The sequence below is a fragment of the Macaca thibetana genome, chromosome 18, assembly GCF_024542745.1.
Source record: "Macaca thibetana thibetana isolate TM-01 chromosome 18, ASM2454274v1, whole genome shotgun sequence".
Classification (NCBI taxonomy): domain Eukaryota; kingdom Metazoa; phylum Chordata; class Mammalia; order Primates; family Cercopithecidae; genus Macaca; species Macaca thibetana.
This window is the reverse complement of record NC_065595.1, coordinates 49,631,878-49,653,928: the sequence shown is the minus strand read 5'-3', so window position 1 is coordinate 49,653,928 and position 22,051 is coordinate 49,631,878. Positions and strand designations below refer to the sequence as shown.

Sequence of the window (22,051 nt, the reverse complement as noted above, 5' to 3'; positions counted from 1 at the left end):
GGACTTACAAAAGAGCAATGCTATGCCCAACAATATTGCAAGGATGGCCCACTTTCCAAGTTGTACTCCTCCACCGCCAATCCTTGGATCTGCACGACGTGTGCAGTCATTTTCGGTAATGCAGTCACACAGTACAACATCCAATGAAGTGACACTAGACATGCCAAGTCTATCTCTCACTGTTATAGGTACTACATATGAGCCAAATGCAGGGTCATTCTGATAGGAAAGACGTGCTGCTGTATCTGAAAACATAAATAAATAAAACCAAGCATTATACAATGTCACTGATTTCTTCTGAGCATAAATAACTCATTATCTGATAGTTATCATGTTTTCCTAGAAACAGATATTCCTGATGGGATGGCACAGCTACTAGAAGATGCTAAATGTGAATGGATAGAGTAGTTCCAATCTATACCCATTGCAAATATATTGCATATAAAAATTTGTCTATGCTGCCTCTTAAAGTCTTTTGGCTCTTGTAATAATATATTTTATTTGTCTGTAAACAAATCCTTCCTTTCGTAACTAATAGACTTATTAATAGTTTCTACCATATCTTGAATATATTTAATTAAAGCAGTGAGTGTACATTTGCTTTTACACATGCTTCATTGAAGTAATAATCTGAAATTCTGGATGTTTTCCTTTACTTTGTTTTCAAAAATTGTGCCAAATAAACATAAATCCTTGTGACTTACTGTCAGAGACTGATTCTGACAACTTAGAACACCCCTGACAGTGACTACATTAGCAGGTCATGAGTCACACAGCTGGAGCTGTATCTCCTGGTCCTAAAGGATGAAGGGACCAACTGCACATGTCTTAGTTTTGATGTAGTTTTCTTAGATAAAGGCTAGAAAATATCTAGAACCAAAAGCTCATACCGATTCTTTTATGGCTTTTATGGTGCATAAGCATGATGATAGGGTTTTTACGCTCATGTGTTAGACGCACCTCTCTCAAACCTTATTACAACATCAGTGCATTACCTGTATGACATGAATTTAGAAGAAGAAAAAAATAATAAAAACTAAAAAAATTTTAGAAGTCAACACAATCTTGGTTTTGGAGACTAGATATACTACTACTCTAAATGCAGATACCTGGTGCCATAGAATAATCCCTCTCTCACATAACTTCCCAGCATGACATTCTTATTTTCTGCATAGTATTTGAAGCTCTAAATACAAATTTGAGTGCCTGGGTAAAAACACATTGAATTAAGTCAATTTTAAGAGAAGCCACAGTTAACCCATTAAGTCTATTGTGTAAGAAATTATAATGAGACTAGCAAAACCAAAACTTATAATTCCTAATGTGCCATGATGTATTACATGCATTATCTCATTTACTCCTCCAAATAATCCCTTTTGAGTAAATTGATGCTCAAAGACAAAAGATAGCATGGTCAGATTTACATAACTAACAAACAGTGGAGAGCCAGCATTTGACACTAAGCTTATCTGACTTCAAAGCCTCTCTGGGGTATGTTCTTCTTAAAAGTTGGGTGTTTCCCAAGCTTACAAATGATTACCCAGACAAGTAAATCTTTAAAATAAGAAAGATTTTGACAAACATACAGCTGCCAAAGTTTTATTTTGCTAAGTAAGACTATTGGGAAAAAAGTGTCCACCTTCTATCAACACTATTTAAAAATGAATATCATGACATAAGTAGAAAAGAAAAAAAAAATCTAAGAATAAAGTTAATTCTTCCTCCCAACCCCAAAATAAACTGATAACCCCCCTGAGATACACACACACACAAACACACACACACACCCCCCCCAGAATATTGTTTAAAAAGCTGAAAATCCTGTTAGTTCACAGAGCAGGATCCAAGACATAGTAGCTTAGCTTATTTCTACAAGTCTTCATTTTTCTTTCCTCATCCTGTTCTCCCTTTATGTTCCCTCCCAACCTTTCTTTTCTAATTTGTCATAACAGGAAATTGAGAGATATTCACTCAAAGCATGGGGCTGAAAAACATTCAAGGGCATTTGAAAAGCAAGCCCCATTCAGTGGTTCTACAGTCACGAAAGCTGGTAGACCATGATGCCACGGTCCATAGGCAGTGTGAGCGGGAGATGGGGAACATGCTGAAGAGTTAAGGGACGACTAGGGAGTGAGGCAGTGGTGATAATGTAGACAGGTTGCCTTCATTTTTGCCATACTTATCACTGTAGATCCTTCTGGGCTAAAGACAAAAGTACAGATGGGGAACCAAGTTAGGGGAGAATCCCAAGGAGAATACAATAGATACGAAATAGTCAGAAGTCAATACAGTGGCAGAGAGGAGAGAGAATGTGGTGGACACTGTGGGGTATATCAGATCCCTTTTCAATGAAGGACTTACATCCCAGCTGCTTGGGAGGCCATCAGCACCTTCCGTGATTGTGCCTTTTTGCCATGGGCAGCCCACATACAGTGATGGAGCAATAAGAGAGAATAGGGGACTGATTCAGCACCACTCTGAAGGCCCATTTAGCTCAGACATCCCCTGGGGTTCACCAAGGTTGTCATTTGGCTTGTGCTGCAGCTCAACTTCTCTTTTTGTCTAATCCTACTTCTCCTCCTTTCAAAACTACTGATCCCAAGCAAATTCCTTAGTCATCATTCTGCTTGAGATGCCCTGTCTCAGGGTCTGCTTTCTGGAGAGCCAACCAGTAACATCTGAGGACTCCCTTATGACCTAGGAAACTATAAAGAAACCTATGCCAATGGGAGGTACACAAGTTAGGAAGTGATTGCATTAGACCCAGTCTAAGAGAGAGAGAGTGTGTGTGAGTGTGTGTGTGTGTGTCTGTGTGTGTTTGGAGTGGGAGTGAGAATTCACAACACATCTAAGGGAATCTCAGCATAGGATTAGAGACACACTAGAGAGACCTACTCCCAACACACAAAAACTGAGAAACTTTCATTGGTGGTTCCCACATGGTGAATTTTCTCCTATTTCATACAAAAAAAAATAGTATTGCAGACACCCTGATGTTGAAAAGGACAAAGCAATTTTCAAAAATATATACCATTAATTTTGTTCAGTCTCCACATTCTCTGTACGTCTGAAGTAGAACTCTCCAGACTAAAGTCAAAAGGTGGGCCATTGATGGGCTCATCAGGATCAACCGCAACAATCTCCGCAGATGACATGGTGGGTTTGCAGATGATCACTGTCTTCTTAGGTATGAATGGGCCGTTATCATTCACGTCTTGAAGTATAATGCCCAGTGTCCCTGTACATGTTCTCCCTGCTAGATAAATGAAAATAAAAATACTTTTTTTATGTTTTGAGTTTTCACCACAAAATTATGCACTGAAAACATTGAAAAATATGTATTAAGCACCTATGATGTATAAGTTACAATGATAAGCAGTCACAAGCTATGTCCTCAGGGAATACTAAAGGAAAAATATTACTTTCATATGGGTTGCACAATGACTGCTATTAAGATGTGTTTATTCATTCGCTAAATTATTACTGCATTTTATTAGAGGCAAGTTTTGGCTGATTTGTGAGAAGAGGAAGGAAGAGAGTATGAACGAGGACACTTCTGACATATTTAAAAGCACAAGGAAATTCAAGGACATGGAAACGCACGTTAAACACACCCATGATCTGGAGACAATGACAGGAAAGGTAGACCGGTGGAAGCTGACACGGAGCAGGAGCTAAGGGTCTTTGAAAGCCAGACTAGGGAGCTTAGAGTTTGTTGGATAAATAGGTAGCACTTAGGTTTTGGAGCAAAGAAATTAAAGTTATCTATTTGAAAGATTGTAACAAAAATAGTACATGGGAATATTCGAAGGGCGGAAGACTCTAGGAGAAGAAAATTACTTGAAAACTGAAATAATCACTGTGGGGTGTAGCCTAAGTAATTCATCTATCTGTATATTCAATAGAAACTTACAGGATAGGTGGGGCGTGGTGACTCACGCCTGTAATCCCAGCACTTTGGGAAGCCGAGGCGGGCAGATCACCTGAGGTCGGGAGTTCGAAACCAGCCTGACCAACATGGAGAAACCACCATCTCTACTAAAAAGACAAAATTAGCCAGGCATGGTGGCACATGCCTATAATCTCAGCTACTCGGGAGGTTGAGGCAGGAGAATCGCTTGAACCAGGAGGCGGAGGTTGCCGTGAGCAGAGATCATGACACTGCACTCCAGCCTGGGCAACAGAAGTGAAACTCTGTCTCAAAACAAAAAAAAAAGAAAAGAAAAGAAAAGAGAAAAGAAAGAAAGAAACTTACAGGATAACTACTTTATATAAAGAACTGCATTGGAAAATCTGGGGGATTCAAAGATGAAACAGCCATGGAGCCATGCCACTAATTAGTAATGCAGTTATGAAGTCTGAGGCCGAACACAAGCCCAGGAGTTCTGTCTCTAAATCACTCATTCTTTCTGTTTCAAAAGAAGGCTTTCGACACTACAGGTGGAAAAGAGAATTAAAAAACCCCGCGCCACCCACTGCCTGGGCTGTGTCTTATATGAAGCTGCCAACCTCGGGAAGCTCAGAGATCTGAGCACAGCCCTGAAGTCACAACCTCAGCCAGAGCACCTGCAGCACAGCGATTAGATTCATGATACAGCCAGCGTCATCACGGGTCAGGAACACTAGGCCACCAAGTTAAGAACTGGTTCTAAACCATGGGCCACAGAAAAAGAGCAGGTGAAGGCAACTAAAGGACTAGTAGTTAATAAGGGCAAAGTGGGAGAGAGGGAAAAAACAAAAACGGAAAGCAAAGCAAACACTTCTCATTTAATATAAGCCTGCAAACTAAAATTCCCAGATAATCAAGATTAACAGGAAGAAGGAAAGCCAACAAAAGCACCAGTCAAAAGATTAATTTATTCTATGCAAGACATCTCTGAAACAGGTATGTTTAGAATCTTCAAAGACATAAAGAGGGGTAACCAATTAAACAAGAATGAAATTACAGCTCAAATTCCAGCAGAAAATAAACAGCAACATTCACCTACCAGGGATTCTAGAAAAGAGAATAGACAGAATGGCAGAGAAGCAATATTTAAAGAGATGAATAGCTGAGAATACTCCAAAATTAAAGAAAAACATGGCTGTTCAGATTGAAAGTTTTCTGACTGCAGAACTAGACAAATACAAATAAATCCACGGCATACACTTTGTACTAACACTGTAGAACTCAACTTATGGTCCTATAAGAGCTACCTAAATATATTACCTACAAAAGGACAATCGCTAATTGACAGAACAAGAAGCATCAGCAAGAAGAGATGCCAGAAGATAATGGGTTAATAGCTGCGCAGTGCCACGGGAAAGAAGCTGTTGACTCAGAATCTTAAACCAAGTCAAAGTATCACTTAAGTATGAGGCCAATATTAAAATATTTTTCAGAACAACAAAACTGAGAGCGTTTAAAATTCACATTCCACAATTGCAAAAAAAAAAAAAAAAAGTAAAGGACGTACTTCAGCAAGAAGAAAAAAGAACTAGGAGAGAAAACAATGAGAAGCAGGAAACAATGCAACTACCTTCCATTTTTGGACAACTTCAAAAAAGAGTATTTACATTAGGAAAAGGAAGCAGGTAGATATATATTTCATCTATCTGGCATATGTTTCTATTTACTAGAGCAGAATAATTTCGTCTCTCAGCTTCTCCTGTTCTCATGTTATGTGGTGCTACCTTGCTCTCTCTGAAAATTGGGACTGCTGGTTGTCTTGAACATTTCTTTCCCTTTGAGTCCACACACACAATTGAGAGCACATGCCTTACCTATTGAAACTGGTTAATTGTGCTATCTTTAAAAATTGAAGTCTATAGTGCTTGCTCTTCTACAACTGGGATAAATGCTTCAATTTCCTTCCAGCAGATGTTTACAGCTGCTCACTGATTAAACTCCAATTTTTTTTTTTGCACATTGTGATTAATACTGACATAGAAGAACATTTAAGACCTCAGATATCTAATCCACTATTTCATAGCTGTTTTTCGTCTGTTGATGAGTTACATACTGTTTTATTCGTTGGAATGTCAGCATAAAATGCTCATCTTCTAGTACTAACATAATTCTATATGGGCAAATGCTAATTCCAAATATGAAGTCACATGAGATGCACTATCCATGGTTTCACACTTTATGTGCATGACACTCTTCGGTCAAATGTTTTAAAACAGTTGCAAGTAACCGTATTCTAACAGCTGGAATAATACAATAGAAACATTAATCTCAAGCTCAACTAGATAAAGGTGATTCCTGGGTGAAACTGCCAACAGAATTTAGATTAAGAAGTTAAGAAGAAAAGATAAATTGAATTTAAAGCTTAAGAAATATATATGTTTAGGAGAGGGGAAGGCAGTTAAGACCAGAAAGCATGCAGGAACGTGTGGGCAAGTTTAGACATGGAAGCCTTGAGAGAGTTTTAAAAAGAGGAAGCAATTGCTGTGGAGATGTAGGAGGGCAGGAAGTGAGCACCAGCCCAAGAGAGCAGTATCCATGAGGAGAGGTTTCCATTAGGGAGTGGCAGGGAGAACCCAAATGAAATTAGCCAGTATAGATTTTAGAAAAAGGTTTTTCAAAAAATGACACACTTTTGTATGATCTCAGTTCATTCCATTTGCAAAGTAAAAAGATGTGGAATTACTGATTCACAATTCCCTCACAGACAGTAACACAGTGACGCCCACCCTCCTCAAAAGAAATGGAGGGCAACAGCCTCATTACACATTTATTCTATATCACAGTGATGATGAGCAGTGCCCCATCTCAATTCCCTAACAAATATTTGATTTCTCAATCATTTGAACTCCTCTGCAACAGAGGAGAAGGTAGAATAAAATTATAGGCAAAATTTCTAATTTCAGACAGCAATTTTTATCTCAACTGTCAATAAACTATTTCCCAAGTGCCGTTAAAAAAATAATGGATTTGAGTTTCATGTTATTTTGTTTTTCTTTTCATTTGCCTTTGACCAACAAGTATTTCTTGGCAAAAAGACATGAGAATCTGAGGACAGTCTTTAACTAGTTAAAGATAAATCAATAATGATTACAACTTTAGCAATTTAGCAAACTGAGTCATTTCTCATTAATTTACAGAGAACTGGAATACGTAAATCATCTTCCAAAATCACTTCTAAATTCTAATTTTGCAAGTTATAGTATAATAACTTATGTTTGTTATAGTTCGCATATTTATTTTACAAAGACACGAAGTCCAAATTCATGTTATAGAAATTATATTTTATGCACCAAACGCATCTCATATATAATCATCATACTTATATTTCTCTCAATTTTATAGAATGCACAGAACATAATTTTACATTTTATCTGATTATATGAATTCATAGTGTTTGTCTCTCTAATTTTATAATATACTATTTATTTACCATGATCATAAATATACCATGAATTGTTTTAATATAATGTCTTTAATCAGAATTCTAACCCCCAAGTAAATTGTCAACTTTCTGTAAAAAGTTATAGCTATTTTCCAGGACTGTACTATGTAAGTATGTTCTCCCTGTAATGAACTTTCCTACCAAAGTGAACACTTTAAGCAAAATAAGTAGATACATTGAAACAATTTTTTTTTTTTTTTTTTTTTTGGAGACAGAGTCTCACTCTGTCGTACAGGCTGGAGTGCAGTGGCGTGATCTTGGCTCACTGCAACCTCCACCTCCCGGGTTCAAGTGATTCTCCTGCCTCAGCCTCCCAAGTAGCTGGGATTACAGGTGTGTGCCACCACACTCAGATAATTTTTAGTATTTTTGGTAGAGACAGAATTTCACCATGTTGGCCAGGCTGGTCTCGAACTCCTGACCTCAAGTGATCCCCAGCCTTGGCCTCCCAAAGTGCTGGGATTACAGGTGTGTGCCACCACACCTGGCAGAAACAAGTTTTACTAAAATAATTTTCTCAATTTTTAATAATTTTAACTTTAATAAATTATGGTCTCAAGTTTTCTATGAGTAAATTATTTTATAATTACATCTAAAATTGAGAAGGCTATTAGAAAGCAGACATGAGTTAACAAATTATAGTAAACTTCTTACTCAGTGAGAGATATGAAAACTGAATGCATGTACCCAGCTTTAAAATGTATACTGTTGGCTTAAACACTGAAGATGTATGTAGCTGAGGAAGTATGTAGCTGGCTTAAAGACAAATTCTTACCTTGGTCTGATGCAAGGACTGTAATATTATATATGCCATTTCTGATGGTCTCTGCCTCTCTATCCAGGCTTCTGAAAACTCTGATTGATCCTGTATTTTCATCAATGGTGACCCACCCTGTTGGATCAGTTAATTTCTTATACCTGTTGGTAATGATGAATTAAAATAATAAAATTTATCATATGCTAAATTATAACAATGTAACAAAATAAGCTATAAATTTTAAAACTCAAATAGAATGGTAAGTACCTTATGCCACTGCTACTTCTTGTTTCTGGGTCATATGCTTTATATCCATTGCTTGTTGTTCCCACTGCTGCATTTTCACTCATGCGAACAGTCTGTATTGGAGGGTTACACTCAGGGCCCTCATCCTGATCCCGTACATTAACAGTAACTGTTGCTGTGCTCATGGCTGATCTTGAACTAGCCTCTCTGGAAAATGGAGCTTCATTAACTACACCAATTTGCAGGATCACCTGTTGCTTTTCTTCATAATTCAATGGCTACAAAAGCAAATGTATTGAAAAATCAGATGAACTCATTTAATATTTGGCAATGCTAACGAGTATATATAATGTTACATTTGGAAATATGTAAGTGCTGTGTTGGGAATAACCACGAGAATATGAAACACATATCCAGTGATATGGTTTGGCTCTGTGTCCCCACCCACATCTCATATCGAATTGTAATTCCCAATGTTGGGGGAGGGACCTGATGGAAGGTGATTGGATCACGGCAGTCGATTTCCCCATTGCTGTTCTCATGATAGTGAGTGAGTTCTCACATGATCTGATTGTTCAAAAGTGTGTAGCACATTCCCCTTTGTTATCTCTCTCCTGTTGCCATGTGAAGATGTGCTTGCTTCCCCTTTGCCTTCTGCCATGACTATAAGTTTCCTGAGGCCTACCTAGCCATGCCTCCTATACAGCCTGTGGAACGGTGAGTCAATTCAACCTGTTTTCCTTATAAACTATCCAGTCTCAGGTAGTTCTTTATAACAATATAAGAACAGACTAATACACCCAGAAATCCAGTGGCAGTGGAAAGAGAGGAGTCCTCCCACTGATTCAGTACTTGGGTAAAGCTGGCAAAAAAAAAAGGACAGAAAATTGTTCTTCAATGGCAAATTTAAGATAAGTAGTATAACAGGTATTGATGAAGATTTCAGAGAGTATTTTTTTTTTTTTTTTGAGACGGAGTCTAGCTCTGTCTCCCAGGCTGGAGTGCAGTGGCGCCATCTTGGCTCACTGCAAGCACTGCCTCCCGGGTTCACGCCATTCTCCTGCCTCAGCCTCCCGAGTAGCTGGGATTACAGGCGCCCACCACCACACCCGGCTAATTTTTTGTATCTTTAGTAGAGACAGGGTTTCATCATGTTAGCCAGGATGGTCTCAATCTCCTGACCTCGTGATCTACCCACCTCGGTCTCCCAGAGTACTGGGATTACAGGCATGAGCCACCATGCCTGGCATTTCAGAGAGTATTTAATGAGGGTTCCTGGATGTTAATACATAAGATACTTCTTTAGGGGATTCATATTATAACCAATAGTTATTTGCTACACCATAAATTTTAGGACAGCTTGTCCTACCCTCCTAAGATGAATAAAATTATTTGTACCTGGTTTGAGGAAGAGAAAAAAATGGGTAAATTTTTAAAAAATGTTTTTAGAGGAGAGAGACAAGAAAATACAAAGCTTATGGGCATCATATTTTCTTTTTTTATGTGTGTCTTCCATTCCAGTTCCTGTCTTAAAGACAGGAACACATTTAATAAAAGGTTTTATTTTATCTTGCCTGATACGTAGTTGTAATGAGAATTAGTGAAACCATGTCCCAGAAGACAGAAATTTTTTCAGGTCGTGGACTTCACACAGATAAATTTCCTTCTGAGAATACCAAGGATTGGAGGAGGGGTTAGGTGAAGAAAGAGGCAAGATTTAAAAGAAATTTCTTTGCTATTTTAAAATAGAGAAAATAATATAAAAACATCAGCTGATTTTCATCATTGTAAGGAAAATGGATTCATCATTTTTTAATCCATGCTCCTTGTGAATATATACAAAAGGAAAATGGCATAGACCCACTGTAAAACCATGTTCTAGTTAAAGATGCAGCAGAAATAAGTCTATAAATTTGTCCAAGGCCAAAGGAGCTCAGATTGCTTTATGCACTAACTCTGGCTCCTGGAATAGTATTAGAAAGAAGTTTTAGAAGTGTTTTCATCTTTGAATGATTGAGGATTTTCATTCTGAACCTGTATGCTAAGGATGTAATATATACTGAACATGATGAACAAACCTACGAATAACCTCTCCATGGGGCTGACCAAGAATAACTCTTCGTTTGGGAAATTCAGTAAGTAAGTGAAGCCTCCTTGGCCCAAACACAGAAAAACTGGGCTAGGAAAAGTCCGGAACTGTCCCAGTGGCATCAAAGCTGTGCTAGTTTTTGAACTGTTTAAAGATATTAGTTACAAAATAGATATTGTATTATATGGACTTTAAAAAAAAATCATGCCTGAACAAAAGATTATCAAAAACTAATATATTCTTTCCATTATATATGAAGAACAGAGCATTTACATTTACTTATATATCTATTTTATTCCTACATTTATCAGAATTCCTTTCTTTCCATTAAATTCTAGTATGCTATTCTATAATATTATAAACTACAAATAATGTTCTAATTTATTCTTACCTTAACTACACAGAGAATTCCTTCATTGGTTTTGGCATCTGTTACAATTTTAAAATTTCCATTTTCATTGCCCTTTAAAATGGTATAATTAGCTCTCCAATTAGCAGTATTCACTAAGTCCTTATCCTCAACAGTAACTCGTAAAATTTCCACATCAACTGTATTTTCTTCCACTGATGCCACATACTAAAATAATAAAAGCAAACAAAAAATTTCATTAGTAACTCTCACAAAAATAGAACACCATGTGAAGTAAATCCTATTCTTCTAATTTCCAAAGTACTATGTTTACATGATTAAAAACCCTAGCACTATACAACTTTTAATGTCATTGGGGTACTTCATTTGAAATCACGAGGGGTGGATGGGGATGTGCATTTTTTTTCTTTTTCTTTTTCTTTTTCTTTTTTTTTTTTTTGAGATGGAGCCTCACTGTGTCACCCAGGCCGGAGTGCAATGGCCCAATCTCAGCTCACTGCAACCTCCGCCTTCCATGTTCCGGCGATTCTCCAGCCTCAGCCTCCAGAGTAGCTGGGATTACAGGTGCCTGTCACCATACCCAGCTAATTTTTGTATTTTCTGTAGAGAGAGGATTTCACCATGTTGGCTAGGCTGGTCTCAAACTCCTGACCTCAGGTGATCCACCTGCCTTGGCCTCCCAAAGTGCTGGGATTACAGGCGTGAGCCACTGCGCCAGGCCAGAGATGTGCATATTAAACAATTAAAACTGGTCTATACATTTTTCTTTAATTAATATCATACACTTACAGAAGTACGAGTAAATGTTGGCAAGTGGTCATTTACATCATCAATATTAATGATACAAGTTGAAGTTGTCTGTAGACCAAAATATTGACCGTCCATGTCTTGTACTTTTATTTTCAACTGGTATTTGTCAATTAACTGAAAACAAAAAAAGAATTTAATTATTAAGTGAAAGCACCAACATTATAATTGAAATCTTACTTTACACTCCGTAATTTTTTTGCACTAAGAATTTAAGAAGTACATTATTACATTTCACAGCATTCATGTATTAGAAGAATTTTCTCTCACTAGTAATTTTTCTTTTCTTTTCTCTCTCTTTTTTTTTTTTTTTTTTCTGAGACGAAGTCTCACTCTCTTGCACAGGCTGGAGTGCAGTAGTGCGATCTTGGCTCACTGCAACCTCTGCCTCCTGGGTTCAAGTGAGGCAGGAGAATTACATTAGGAATTTTTAATCAACTTATGAAAATTGAATAGTTTCTCAAATTTCTAGTGCTATTAACTTACAGAATATAGAATCAGTTGGTTTTGTCTTTATTCAACAGAAAAAGAAGAGCTATTTTGCCATAAGTGCATTTAAAACTGCCTGGTAATTAATCAAAACCTTTCTCTCATAGCCAAAGTACATCCTTATGTTCAAAAATATAGATAGCAATGACTCTTATAATGGTCTTTTAATAAAACAATAAAATGAAATTTCTTCCTGCAAAAAATATAGATTTTAAGGGTTTATGTTACATTTATTAAGAGATCATTTAAATTGATATGAAGATAAAGGTCTGGGGCTATGTAGTTTTTTTCTTTCTGTGGAAAATAGAATCTGGCTCTTAAGGCTTTCAATTTATCAGATACTGTTGAAAACGCATCACTACCTTAAAAAATGTTTTTAAACATCTAAAGCATTTAAATATTTTAAAGTGTTTCTCTTTATAACTTTCATTTATCATAAGTGATTGAGATATGGGAGGATTAAAAACAATACAGTAATAATTCTTTCCGGACTGAGCATTAGGAGACTTGGGTTCTATTTCCAACTCCAAAAATAAGAGACACAATCTTGGGCAATTGGAAAATTCACTTTGTCTAGGTTTCTTCTTCTATAAGATGGTAGTGCTTACCTTTCCCACCTAGTTTATCTCTTTTCATAAGACAAAATAGTATGTTAAAATCTATCCTCACCTTCTACCTAGAATGTTCAGCCTTCTCTTACAAAGATTCCTCACTTAATTCCATCACCTCTGAAACTTTCCTTTCCTCAGGCATTATCTAAAATAAAACCAAATTTTCTCTTGATCTTCCTGCTTTTTACACACGTAATTTTCCAAATTTACTCCTCCCTCATAACCAATCACATGTGTAGACTTGAAAAATAGTGGCCTTATTTCAACTGAAAAATTTTAAGACATCATGCTACTGTACTTTCAAGAAGGAATGCATATTTTGTTTTTAGTGAACTAAAATTTACTGGAAATAATTAACAGGCTAATGAAACAAGGAAATGAAGTTTGATACCCTAAGTATTAACTTGTGTATCTTCAGATGGAAGATAAATTCTGATGTTTAAAGGGACTAAAAGGTTGTAGGCAACTGAAGAAAACCGGAATCCTGAAGTCAAAAAGTTACTAGAGAGCACCACTGGGTAAACTCCTTCATTGGACAAGTGTTTTCAACTGATTCTTTCAGAAGAATCTATTCAAAGAAAAGCACTTCTGTGGTTGTTTGGTTTGGGAGCTGAACAAGCTGTTGAGTTGTTTCCCCTGCTCCCTCCCGGCCGCATAGAACACTGTTTTCACATAGACATCTATGGCTATTCAGACTATAGTTTTATGAAGGCATTTTGTAAAACATAAAGTTAATCTGTCACTTCAGGGAAAACAACTATTTGTTGCCAATGATAAATTGGAGTTTTCAAACAAAAATGAGAATCTTGGAAAACCTTTATCAACCAATGTGATATCAATGGAAGTAAAGAGGTGATCTTTTTGATATTATTTAATGGAATGTGTCAATATTTGGAAGCTCTGGATTACTTAATGAACCAATATTTTCCAAATGACCAATGCACAATATAGAATACATTGGTAAAATGGTCGCTCACAGCGTAAGATAGAGCAATGGATTTAAATGTAATAAAGTACAAAAGGCCATTGGTGAGGCTTCAGAGTCCACATTACCAAAAACATTTAGGAAACTAGCTACTCCTTGTCAAGTTTTCATGTAGTATCAAAGAATAATATCCACAATGATCTGTAATTATCATTAAAATACTCCTCTCTTTTCTAACTTTATATCATGTCAGATTGCCTTTATGTATGCTTCAGCTAAAACTACATATTGTAACAGACTAAATGCAGAAGGAGAAATGAGAATCCATCTGTCTTCAGCAAAATATTAAAAACATTTGGGAAAATGCATAACAATGTCACTCTTCCCACTAAATTGTACTATTTTGGAAAATGTACTTATTTTGTAAGTACAAAAAGAAAAATAAGTGTAACAATTTTTACTGTTATAAGAATTTTAACTGTTAACATGTAATTAATTTATTGTTATTTTTAATATTTAAATTAATGTATAATTTAAACTTTCCTTAGTTTTAAACATTAATGAGGTAATATAGATAAATACAACTAGATAAATAAAAGATCTTTGGGATGTTCAACAATATTTAACATTGTTAAGGGATCTTGAGATTAAAGCTTTTGAGAACCACTACCCTAATCCATGAGGGATAGAGGAAGGAAGAGAAAATTAATCTGAAGATTTAAGATTTAAGAAGCAAATAAAATACCTGATAAACATCTATTACTGTATTTTAAGATTAAGGATTATAAATATAGTAAATAAGGATACGGAAATTGCTATAAGAATTTAGATGAATAATGCTTCATGGAGGAGGTAATAGTTGAATAACTAAGTGAATGAATTACTAAGCTAGGGTATTGCAGTAGAAAGAGACAGAATATAGATATAAAACAATCTAGGAGGTAAAAACATGCTTTGGGAAGTGATGTGATTCATGTGGGCCAAGAGACATCAAATACAATTTGGAGACCATGACTCCAAGGTGACAATAGAAAATGATTAATAGAGAAAGAATATACAAATGTCTTTTTAACTAGAAAACATAGAAAGGAAAATATGTTTAGAAGAAAGAAGACAAGTTAAATTTTAGATTTATTACATCTTAGGTACCCGTCAGACATCCAAATCAAGATTTCTAGCAGTTGATTGAAAATGGGAAACCAGAGATTAGAGAGACATAAACTGTCCTTTCATCTATGTAAGTGGTAGAATGTAAATGAGATTGTTGAAAAGATGATAACAAATTTCTGCATATATTTAAAAGGTTCACTTTTCATATTTGACATTTTGTTTTGATACTGTAAATACGTTTATATTAGGAAATTTGATTGTATGAAACATACAATTCATAAAAGAATGAATTAGCAGTTCAAAACCAGCATACTCCAAGGTTATTTAGTGATCTCTATTAACCTACATAAAATAATAATGTTTCTAAAACAAGATTCACAACATACTTTTCAAAAACACATCTACAGGTACTATTGAATAGCCACGTCATAATCAGGTTTTATTAATGTTTACGTTACCTCTCTGTCTAGCTGAGATGATGTTGTGGTGATCACACCTGTAGTTGGATGCATAGAAAATAGGGTGGGTGATGGTGGCACCTGCCCAATGATGGAGTACTTCAGGCGTGTGTGCATCGTGTCAGGCTCATCTTTGTCAGTTGCACACACTTGTCCCACAGTAGTGCCTACAGAAGAAAAGTCCTTTTTAATCTCCAAAACATTCGCATGTTCTATGATCCCTTTATTTCATTCCTCTTCACCCACCTCAAAAAAGCTCTGGACCACATTATTACATAGGAAAGTCATCGCTTTTATAAATTTACAGACCTCTCCTTACAGTATCACTTCCTTTCAAATATTCTGGCATATTAGCATTTTCGAATTGGGTGATCATATTCATATTTACTGTATTTAATGTATGATTTTATAAATGTTGGTACTGTCCCTCCACGTATTTTCAGGCTAAACAATTCTGGTTATTCTATAACCTTTCTCTGTTTGTAAGCCTGTGCATAGATTGATCATAGGAGTCAGTTTTCTCTAAAACTGCATGGTTCACTTAGACCTTTCTAGAGAAAATCTCCAAAACTGTATTCTGACTTTTAGCTAAAACAGACCATTTTCACAGGACTGAGAAAATGCTTGTATTATTCTCAGTGACTTTAATAATCACGCCCAGAATACTGGCCATCATTTAATCCTAGAGAACATCCATACATATCTTTAAGACTACATCTCCAATTAATGAAAGACTTATTCTTTTTGGGTTGTGTTCTCTTACATCCATCCTTCCATAGGACAACAGCGTAACATTTATCCACTCCTATTTGATAGACACTGTGCTTGGCATTCGCTGTGTATTGAGCTTCCCTTAATCTTCTTAACAATCTGGCATACTGATAACCCATTTTACAGATGAAGAAATTAGACTTGCCAAGATTAGGAAATTTGCCCAGGGTCACACAGCTAGTGAAACGCAGAGTAAAATTCCACCCAGAGTCCATTATTCTTGCCGCTGGCATACGCTGCTTCCCAATGGACATAGTGAAACTAAATGTATGAATTGAAACACAGTTAATTTGCCATATATTGTTTAAGGAGGCACTCACCCACTCTGCAATTTTCAAAAATTGTAAAAGTATAAGTTTCTTCTGTAAAAATTGGGTAGTTATCATTTTCATCCTCTATTTTGATTATTAGGGGCAATGGGAGTTCTGGAGTATACCCATCTGGAGTTGTTGCAAAGGCAATTATCTGTGAAAAGAGTAAAATAAGGAGAAAAATGAAAATAATCTTTAAAATGAGGTATGCTTCAAATTCACTTTGGCTTTAATTTGGAGACTGTTCAGAATTACAGTGTGAGTCTCACCATTTGTTATTGTTTTGGGATATGGATATGATTTTAATGCCAAAGAGGTGCCTAATTTCATGATTTAATATAGCATTTTATGTTTAAATTTACCTGTTTAAATTTATCAAAGATAATTTTAGTTTCTTCATTATTGCTATGCTGTTGTTCATGAGTGTAACAATTTTTACTGTTATTTTCCCAAACAGCCTTGAAGACTTTTTTGTTTTGCTTTGTTTGAAAGGTTCAGGTGCATGGATTTTAAATACAACTTTCTGGATCCTTCTGAACTTGGGATCCTGTAGGATCCCAATATAACGGGGATATTATCCTATTTTCAACTAATGAGGACTGTAGGCATATCAATGGTTACATTTGGGTAGGTCTTTTCAAAAGAATTTTTAATTTAAAAAGTGTGAATCAGAAATGAAGCAAATGAATGGTGGTAAATTGTGGTGGAATACAGTTTAATTTTTTTGTTTTTACAATATGAATTTCAATACCGATTTTCTCATAACAGCTATCATAAAAAGGCCAGAACATCCTAGGTACTTAGAAGGCCAGGCCATGGCAATTCTAAACCTAAATACTTTATTCAAAGTTTGCCTATCTTATTTGATTGATTTGTTCTTCTAATGAATAATTAATTCATCCAAAATAGAAATAAAATAATTAAAACCAACTTAAGCAAAATGACCAAGTCCTGTTGGGAAATCAAACCAGCATTAGGTTAAATTTTTTCATATTAACTCGCTTTCCAGCAAAGGAAGTTAACCAGATGATTAAAGGACTGAGTAAGCTTAGGTAAGCACTGTCACACTCCCTACCTGCTCCCCATAAACTAACATTCTCCCTTTGCCAAGGTACTGAGGTTTACTTAATGACTGAGCCTCATTTACCTCCTATGGTATCTCCATACTATAAAGAGGTTCACAGATTTTTGTGTGCCAACTAAGTAACTGTTCTTGGCTGGGCACGGTGGCTCAGGCCTGTAACCCCAGCATTTTGGGAGGCCGACATGGGCAGATCACCTGAGGTCAAGAGTTTGAGACCAGCCTGGCCAACATGGTGAAACCCCATCTCTACTAAAAATACAAAAAGTTAGCTGGGCATCATGGCGCACGCCTGTGATCCCAGCTACTCAGGAGGCTAAGGTGGGAGGATCACTTGAACCCAGGAGCCAGCGATTGCAGTGAGCAGAGATTACACCACTGCACTTCAGCCTGGGTGACTAAGGCAGACTCTGTCTCAAAAAAAAAAAAAAAAAAAAAAAAAAACTGTTCTTCAAAGTGGTACTTTTGTGGGGGAAAAAATAAATAGTAAAACCATAATACCAGGAACAATCTAATGGAATGTAATATTATTTATTCCATAAAAATATTTTTTGTTTCAAGTCAATTCTGTGCTATTAGGGAGTAGCCAGAGCACTGGTGATAAACTCAGAAAACAGAAAAGGTTAAATGAATTGCAAATGAGAGATAAAATGGCCAAGCATCATCATTACTAATACAGGACACACGCGGGCGCCTGTAGTCCCAGCCATTCGGGAGGCTGAGGCAGGAGAATGGCGTGAACCCAGGAGGCGGAGCTTGCAATAAGCTGAGATCGCGCCACTGCATTCCAGCCTGGGGGACAGAGCAAGACTCCGTCTCAAAAAAAAAAAAAAAAATACAGTACACACATTGTAGACTTTACCTCAAAAGATTCATACTGCTCACGATCTACAGCACGAGTACAATACAAGTTTCCGGTGTCTCTCTCCACATAAAATAAATTCCGAGGTTCTTGGTCAACTCCAGGACCTCTTATGGAATAGTATATGGTATAGTTTTGGGCTGTGTCAGATTGAACCTAGAAAGTAGATAATATATACATGAGACAAATCTTTACTTCAGCAGAACTTTCATCTATGTATTTATGAAATCTCATTGCCATTTTATTAGTTTAAATAATTGCCCTTATTATTATTATGTATATATAAAAAAAAAACAGAATAAGAAAGTCCAATTGAGAAATTTTAAGAGCAAGGCATGAGTAAAATAATGTAGTGCATCTTAGTTCTCCAGAATAACTAAGGGAATATTTGACAGGATAGATGGTGTCTATACATGGAAAAAACACTTGAGACTTTTCCTGTCTTAGAAAGCAAAGTATTCTGAGCATGGAAAATTATTCTGTTGTCAATGTTTTAAAAAACTGAGTTTTTATTATATGTAACGTAACATTTAAGAATAGGGTTTAAAGTGTACTGTCTGCAGGGCAAAAATGTGGACAATAATTTCCTTAATGAGTTTTTTGTTCTTTGCCAACATCTTCCTTATAGGAACTGAGTGGAAAAAAAAATATGAGTGAGAATAGAAATGGAATAATATTTTGGAATGTGTAATATTCTGATTTTTGATTCAAAAAGCAAATTTCCTCCAAGCTGTGTTCATCCACTCAGTAACATCCTGACTATCTTTATATCAGGATAACAGACACAACTGTTTTCTAAAGATTTCTCAATTTTAATATGCTCTTCTCTCAGCTGTATTAAACTTATTGGTGGGGTATAAAAAGGATTCTCCCTTGGTATGTCAAGAACTGAGGGAAAACAAACCAAAGTCATAGACTGAATGTAGTAGCCACTAGTAGTGGAAGAAGACAAGAAGGCTTGCTGGAGTTTCTACTGAAAATTTTAAAAAGACAGAGAAAAAGAGCCAGGCATGCTTAGCTCATGCTTGTAATCCTGGCATTTTGGGAGGTTGAGATGGGAGAATCATTTCAGCCTAGAAGTTCAAAACCAGCCTAAGCAATATAGTGAGATCTCATCACTACAAAAAAAATAAGAGAGAGAGAGAGAGAAAGAAAAAAATGTAGATCCAGTGTGATTTCAGATGTAGATTCAAGAACAAGAAATAGAAAGATAGAAGGGCCTATGTGTCTTCCTCCTTCGTGGCATTTGGACTTTCATCCAATTTTCTCCTTTATTATGAAAGAGTTTCGGGTTTTCTAGGCTATTCCTAGGCTTGGCGATACCCTTGCTGATATGATAATTCATTAAGGAACCATGTGTTTGAGTGCTACAGTTTTATGATGGCCTTTGCAAGCTGAACAAAAGTATATGCAAGTATAAAGAGATATATTTATACCCTTGTATGGAAACATATTATACACGTACTCATTCACTCATATATTTATACACAACTATTATAAATAACTTCATACTCAGTGTCATAATGGTAAGTGATGGAAACTATAGACTTCCACAGCAGAAAGAAAGAAAACTGTACCTGTTGAAGGAAAAGTGGAAAAGGACCCAAGGAATTTTCTAGCATCGAACAAGGAATGGGAGCCCATCTTCTCTTGGTGCGCCTTAGAACTGTATCTTTAGTTTGTCTTCTCTTTAGGACCTCAATTCATAAGACAGGAAAAAATAATAAAGTCAATGACTACTTTATTCTCAAACATTAAACAATGACACATCTTTCTCCTCTCATGAGGATTAGCTGGGGAGGGGTGAGACCATGGGAGTGTTTGAAAACCAAACTAAACATCAACACTGCAAAAAGATAATGAAGAAGTAACTGTCCTAACTGTTATCACAACAATCCTCTTGGGAAAATGATTTGGTGGAAATATGGAAGAAAGAGAGATGGAACTGGAAGCCTAGAAGCAAAACTGAAAAAAAAATTACTGTTGCCACATTGCCATGCAAACACAGGGGAGAGAGATATGCAAAGAAAATAAGTGTGTATGCACCCTTCTAAATTTAGCACAAGCAACTTCCACTCACCAGCAACTAGGCAGAGCCAGGGAACCAACAGAGAGATCTGTGTCAGAATGAGGAGAGAAACACGGTGACAACTCTCAAACTGCTGCAGTGAGGAATGGCTAATGGTTGAATAAAAATTATTTTGATCTTGGGTGTCACAACACAATAGCATGCATGTGGTCCAAACCTCCTCCTAAAATAATCATCATGTTTTAAGACCACGGGTTATGCTAAAATGAATGCAAAAAAAAAAAGAAAATATTTTCTTTTCTTTATCCAGAGTTTCAAAACTTGTTGTTAGAAATCCATTCTACGGTAAAGCTCAAAAAAAAAAATGCGCTTTGTGTCTAATCTCACATTCCCATGCTGTACCTTATCCCAATTTCTTATTTTATGTCCCAAAAGAAAAGGAATGACAACCCGAATGAACCATGTTGCACAGCCCTTTTCCTTTTAAACACCGTGAAGCTGACTCATGGTTTTCATTCTTTTTGAAGCCAAACTATACCATATCCTTTCTGATTTCATATCTTCCCTGGCAATGTCAATTATGTCTGAAGAAAAGACATCATTTCTTCATTTATGTAGCCTTGTATACCTTTGTTTGATGCTCCAAAAAGACAAATATTTTCTTCTTTTCTTGGTTCTCAGTGTTGGAAAGTAATATGGTAAAACTTCTCTTCTCCGAGGACAATAGAATAGAATTTGTTGTATAGACTGAACCATCTTCCAAAATTTGGAAGTCAGGATCACTTGAATGAATTTGATTTGCAGCTGTAAAGCACTCTTTCAGGTTAACTGTAGAAAATATGCACAGCAATCATTTTTAAAGTAAAACATAGGATATAGTTTTAACAGTAATGTATGCATGTGGGGAGAGCCAAAAACTTAAAATTAATTATACTGGCACTTGTAAATTTTTGCAAGGACACATAAAACTGTATGGTGTATTAAGTTGTGCTTAAACACGTACATCACTTCTAATACCTACTTAACATTCTCTTAAAGAAGAGACATTTGCTCTGAAGTAAACATATGTGAAGTCCAGTGTTTGAATATTTAAATCAAAACCAAAAAAGTGTTTTCTTTATCAACAGAAATCAGCCATAGAGTAATACCTAAGTACACCTGAAGTTACACAGAATCTGGCAGCTAAAATCTGCATTTACTAAACGGAACTATTACTAAATTCTTTACATCTATTGCCAAGCAGTCATCACATTTTATGCTATCATTGGTTTGATCTTTTCTCACAGTTATGTGAGATAATTTAATTGATAAAAAATAATATGTGAAAGTAAGTACAATACAGAGTGAAATCTTTAAGAATAAAAATCCAAAAACAGTACCTTTAAACTAAAAAAAATATTTTCAATACTATTTGCCAATTTTTTAGAGGCATGTTAAATGTCTTTATCTTTCCTCTAATGTAAATGTTAATAATTATTACTCAAGTGAAATATTTTTATCAACTTCGTATAATCATGTTTTCCAAAAATAACAATATTCCTTTCATTAGAATGACACCACATGTATTACAAATGATAATATACTACGTTAGTTTTATCTACTAGTTCCAGCGGAGTTATCATTCTAAAAATTACACTAATTTTAAAATATCACAGTGAATCAGGGTTTATTTTGTGTGTGAGTGTTTTTATTTTATTTTGAGTTCCAGGGTACATGTGCAGGATGTGCAGGTTTGTTACATAGG

General features: G+C 35.9%; 2 protein-coding genes and 1 pseudogene across 13 annotated transcripts in view; 2 read left to right on the top strand and 1 right to left on the bottom strand.

Annotated features, from left to right (window-relative positions):
• TTR (transthyretin) overlaps positions 1 to 22,051 on the top strand; it is a 1,143,467-nt gene that overhangs the window by 644,001 nt on the left and 477,415 nt on the right. The window contains exon 1 of one of the 11 annotated variants that reach the window (XM_050768284.1): positions 8,874 to 8,878. The exons of 9 other annotated variants lie outside the window; for them this stretch is intronic. The gene's annotated coding sequence lies outside the window, so the exon portion shown is untranslated. Of the gene's footprint in view, positions 1 to 8,873; positions 8,879 to 19,129; positions 19,134 to 22,051 lie in introns of those variants that run through there. One more of the 11 variants, XM_050768295.1, reaches the window with a different exon arrangement.
• The window catches only part of DSC2 (desmocollin 2), a 37,229-nt gene that overhangs the window by 5,581 nt on the left and 9,597 nt on the right, over positions 1 to 22,051 (bottom strand). For both annotated transcript variants that reach the window (XM_050768265.1, XM_050768266.1), the window contains exons 3-13: positions 20,936 to 21,135; positions 19,856 to 19,975; positions 18,279 to 18,434; positions 16,345 to 16,489; positions 15,254 to 15,420; positions 11,643 to 11,777; positions 10,875 to 11,060; positions 8,416 to 8,672; positions 8,167 to 8,309; positions 3,032 to 3,256; positions 9 to 245 (exon numbers count right to left, since the gene is read on the bottom strand). In XM_050768265.1, the coding sequence (XP_050624222.1) occupies positions 9 to 245; positions 3,032 to 3,256; positions 8,167 to 8,309; positions 8,416 to 8,672; positions 10,875 to 11,060; positions 11,643 to 11,777; positions 15,254 to 15,420; positions 16,345 to 16,489; positions 18,279 to 18,434; positions 19,856 to 19,975; positions 20,936 to 21,135 (1,971 nt within the window). The remainder of the gene's footprint in view (positions 1 to 8; positions 246 to 3,031; positions 3,257 to 8,166; positions 8,310 to 8,415; positions 8,673 to 10,874; positions 11,061 to 11,642; positions 11,778 to 15,253; positions 15,421 to 16,344; positions 16,490 to 18,278; positions 18,435 to 19,855; positions 19,976 to 20,935; positions 21,136 to 22,051) is intronic.
• Positions 893 to 1,005, top strand: LOC126941605 (uncharacterized; annotated as a pseudogene).